This window comes from Babylonia areolata, chromosome 8 (genome assembly GCF_041734735.1).
Source record: "Babylonia areolata isolate BAREFJ2019XMU chromosome 8, ASM4173473v1, whole genome shotgun sequence".
Taxonomy (NCBI): domain Eukaryota; kingdom Metazoa; phylum Mollusca; class Gastropoda; order Neogastropoda; family Buccinidae; genus Babylonia; species Babylonia areolata.
In genome coordinates, this window is record NC_134883.1 from 32,516,264 (window position 1) to 32,521,263 (window position 5,000).

At 44.5% G+C, this 5,000-nt stretch overlaps 1 protein-coding gene across 1 annotated transcript in view; it reads left to right on the forward strand.

The window, feature by feature from the left end:
* LOC143285155 (protein Wnt-16-like) overlaps window positions 1-5,000 on the forward strand; it is a 177,112-nt gene that overhangs the window by 108,435 nt on the left and 63,677 nt on the right. Inside the window, exon 3 of the mRNA XM_076592385.1 lies at window positions 1-219. This exon is cut by the window's left edge and continues 65 nt beyond it. Within this exon, the coding sequence (XP_076448500.1) occupies window positions 1-219 (219 nt within the window). The remainder of the gene's footprint in view (window positions 220-5,000) is intronic.

Sequence of the window (5,000 nt, forward strand, 5' to 3'; positions counted from 1 at the left end):
GCGTGCTCTGCCGGAAACCTGACCGACTGCTCGTGCGACATGTCGCGATACGGGGAGGCCGACGTGGAGGGGTGGAAGTGGGGGGGCTGCAGCGACAACGTCAACTACGGCCTGTGGTTCGCCAAGAACTTTGTGGACGCGCCCGAGACGATGCGCCACGAGAACAGCCGCAACATTCGCAACCTGATGAACTTGCACAACAACGAAGTGGGGCGGAAGGTAGGTGGTGTTTTAGGGTAGTATTAGGGTGTGAGGGATGTGTGAGGGGCGTTGTGTGTGTGTGTGTGTGTGTGTGTGTGTGTGTGGGTGGTCGTGGGGGGGAGCGAGGGGGGGCGTGAGAGGGGGGTGCATGTGTGTGTGTGTGTGTTTGTGTATTGTTTTGTGTTGTGTTGTGTGTGTGTGGGGTGTGGTGGGGGAGGGTGTAGGAGGTGGGGGGCGGTTTCGTGCATGTGTGTGTGTGTGTGTATCCATATGTGTGTGTTTGGGCATTGTGTTGTGTTGTGTTGTGTGTGTGTGTGTGTGTGTGTTGCGTTGCGTTGCGTTGCGTTGCGGTGTGTGTGTGTGTGTGTGTGTGTGTGTGTGTGTCCATTTGTGTGTGACTGTGTATTGTGTTGTGTTGTGTGTGCGTGTGCGTGTGTGTGTCTGTGTGTGTGCTGTTTCTCTTTCTTCTTTCTCACATTTCATTCTTACATCCTGCCTTTTTCACTTTTTCCTCTCTCTCTCTCTCTCTCTCTCTCTCTCTCTCTCTCTCTCTCTCTCCCGTTTCTCTCTGCCTTCTTCCCCTCACTCTTTCTGTCTCTCTCTGTCTCTGTCTCCACTTCTCTGGGTGTCTGTCTCCGTCTTGACTTATCTCTGCGAGGTTAATCTGTCCCTTCTCTCTCACTCCATCCTCTCTTTCTCCTCTCCTCCTTCTCAGTCTTTGTTATTCTCTTCTCTGTCTCTCTCTGTCTCTCTCTCTCTCAGCGTGTAAGTTAGTGAGTTTGTACGTAGTGTAGTCTTCAGTTTAACGTCTTCCACTTTAAGTGATAATAGATGAAAAAAGAAAAAGAAAATTAAAAAGGGAGGGGGGGGGGGGGAGCAGGGGGGGGGAGCAGGGGGGGGGGGGGTGGAAGGCGGGGCGTGGTGGTGGGAATGGTATTGGGCAGAGGGTGAAGAATGGTGTGTGTGTATGTGTGTGTGGGCGCGCGTGTGCGCATGTGTGTGTGGTGGGGAAAGATACAGATTATTGGAAAAAATAAAACATTAAAAGGGGAGACAGAGGCACAATATAGAAGGAAACGCTAACATCAAACAACTGTAACAACTATAACAAATGTCCAATTGGACCATGCAGCAAACCTTCTGCAATAGCAGATAACATCTTGAAATTGTCAAAAAATACATTCACAAGAAATTTCCGAGAAGTTTGGTAAAAACGATTTCAGACTCTGACATTCAAACAGTATGTGTTTGCTAGAAATAGATTCTCCACATATGCATTTAACATCTCTGCTGAACTTTGTTATAAAAGCGTTCAGCTTTATCCTGTTTGATAATGCCTGAATTTGCCTTAACCTGATTAAATTACTGAGCGTGTACGTGTGCGCGCGCGCGTTATCGTCTGTAGTCAGTGCTAACTGTGACTAAATTAGAACAGAAATCTCAACTGTCGGTGATAATTATTATTTTCTCACACTCTGTGACGTTACGGTTGTGACCAGTGAAGGCACGTGGTTGTAGTTTCCCATGGAATGTATGATATCATATCCACCGGTGTCCACGCCGGCTCAGCTCGCTTCACCGTCACCGTCACCGATCCCTCAGATTCCTAATCCTTTGGGGCGCCTTTGAAGCTTTGTCAACCACCTTTCTCCAGTCCTCGCGTCTCTCGGCCGCTCTCAGGGTGTCTCTCAGCTCCATGCCTGTCCACTCTCGAATGTTGTCCTCCCATCTCTTCCTTTGTCTGCCTCTTCTTCTTCCTCCCCTCACTGTGCCTTGTTAAGATTGTTTTAGCAAGACCAGAGGAGCGTGTGACATGACCAAACCACTTCAGCTCGCTTAACTCTCCTTAGAAGTGCAGTGAAAGGGATTTGAGGTTAACACGAGAGCTCCGGAGCAATGCACCAAAAGAGTTAAGGAAAGGCATGCTGTGTAGTTCGACTATACAAATATATCAACAACCATGATAATGATGGTGATAATGATGATGGTAATGATAATGATAACAAGATGCAAAGCCTTCAAGATTCACTTGTGCTTCGCGTTTTATCCAGTAAAGGAATCATGAGTAGAGAAAAAAAAGAGGTTTAAAAAATCGTTGAAAAGTGCTCTGTATTAAATATGATATATAAAATAAGCTTGGGAGAAAAAAAAAAAAAAAAAAAAAGAAAAAAAAGGCATATGCGAGCGGGATCGAACCACGCATGTTCAGTTCTGATGCAAGCAGACCAATCCCCAAGGCTGCGGCACATCTGACGTCAAATGAGCAATGTTGACGTTTTCTTCTTCATGCGATAAATAGATGTGATTGTTGTGGACGTAATAACGCCGTTTAAATCATGTTTTTTGTGTGTTTTATTATTCTCGATTATTCTTTTATTTCGGTGGTAAAGGAGACGTTGCCATCTCCTTCAAGCACATCGCAACACATTGTAGATCTCTAGATCTGCACAAACCAGTCTACAACGGGCTGAAAGAAACGATCAAATCAATTTTCTTTTATGTTCATTCCAGTTATTTCAGTGTCCACTTTAGAATATTTATATGCAGTAAACACGTCGATGGTTTAGTTGGTATCACTGTACGTGTTCTGTCCAGAATTTGTGTTCCTTTTCTTTTAATTGTGAACAAGAAACACGAGGTCATGTCGTCATCGAAAACAACCCACCTTCTGTTCAGCCAAACTCAGTGGAAAGCGGTTTTTAGAATTTTCGGATTTCGGAACATATCTCAACGAAATAAACCGTTAATGATTCGGAAATACAGCTTAATTCGAGAGACTTAAAACATGTTATTGCTATGACTGTGAAGATTTTTTTTTCATACTATATTTAAGCCAATTTTGGTATTGTCAAGTTTACCACACACACACACACACACACACAACCGAACACTGGGTTAAAACAGATTCACTTTGTTTACACAAGTGAGTCAATAATGATAATAATAGTAACGATAATGATAATGAATACGTGTTGAGCGCTTTCTTCCCTGAGAGGTAGCTCAAAATGCTTTACAATAAGCATTATACACATATACACACATGCCATTACCCACAAAAGGAAGAAAAATAATGATTTGATACAGAAAAAGCATAAAACATATTCAAATACTATGTATTATATTATCTTTTCAAACACACACACACACACACACACACACACACACACACACCAGCAATCCAACACAAAACCATCAAAGGGACCATTAAATTCATACTGGTGGATGTAGATCTATTATAATTATGCAGTCGTTTTGAGTGGTTTATTATTATTATACTATTATTACTATTAGACCTATTATAATTATGCAGTCGTTTTGAGTGGTTTATTATTATTATAATACTATTATTACTATTAGACCTATTATAATTATGCAGTCGTTTTGAGTGGTTTATTTGCAACGTAAATGACTCCCAAAAAAACTAACAATTAACAATTACAGTTGAATCTGTTGGCATAGACTCTCTGATAAACGTATCCTTTGTTAGCTAAGGTTGGAGCATTCTGAACAAGCGACGTTTGTTTGATATCTAGACATCCCATTCCATTGCTTCAGAAAATCGCCTTGAACACACTGTGTGATGCACACAAAAAAAAGTACGTCATTTATCACTGACGTCAGTGGCACGTCAAACACGGGACCTTGTCAGAGAACACAGACACACGCCGCGCTGAGTCTTTGGGTGCAGAGAGGAGGAGGAGGAGGAGGAGGTTGGGGGAATAGCACCTCTGTCATTCTGCTACCCCCTCATCGCCCCCCCCCCCCAAACCCCCCAAACCCACCCTCCCCAGGTTTTCTTTTGATACGTCGGAGGCACTGACAGTTTTCTTCAAACCGAGGGCTGCTTTTTACAGTAATGTTCATGCGTAGAAAAACGTTCGCGATCTTCAGAAGATGATGCCAACGTTTTGCGAACTGAGCCACTGAAACCACGTGATCAGAACAGGGGCTGAGGGCTCAGTACGTGAAAACGAAGAGGCGCTGCTGCGGTATTTGTTTGTGAAATAACACTGTGTTCTTCTCCCGGATTTTGTTGCTGTTTTTCAGTCTGTTGATTTGCAGTTATGAGGTGTGTATATAATCTTTTTTTTTTTCCCGAACACTCAGCTTATATCACAGTTTAGCATTAGTTTACAGTTGGGCCATCATTATCAATGATTTCTCCGTTGCAATGCGAAATCATTTACAGCTTAGTCTTTAGTGAAGGACTGTGACTCTCAAACTAGGAGGCAAGATTGCACCGGCTCTTAGTGCTGCAGCCCATATGACTCTCAAACTAGGAGGCAAGACTACACTGGCTCTTAGTACTGCAGCCTCGGGGGGCCTTTGGGAACCATCCCAGTGCCGACCGTCCCAAACCCCTCCTGGCGGAGAGAGCGGGGATGTAACTCCTCTGCTGTTCTTGTTGGCCATCGTCGGACACGACTGACTATCATATATAATGGTGTGACGCGACAAGGTGGTAGTATTGGAATCTGCCATCACTGACACCACAAACGACGTAACTCGATCGGAACAGTGAGACACGCGCAGTTGAAATTGGCAGGCCGGAAACAGTCTGCAAACCGACGCCACTCTGAGCGCATGCGGGGAAGAAGATGAACTCGCCAGGCAAACTGCACACTTTGAGCTTGACAGGTGTAGAGAGAAACAGTGTCTGTTCCTTGAGACCGAATCGGCCAGGAGGTGGACTTGTGATCCAGTGTTCACCACTGGTCGGGGTTTTTGCGGCCGCGTTATCGGCATGGTGTTATGTTCCATGGGAAAGGCACTTTACTCCGGTTTTCCTCACTCTACCC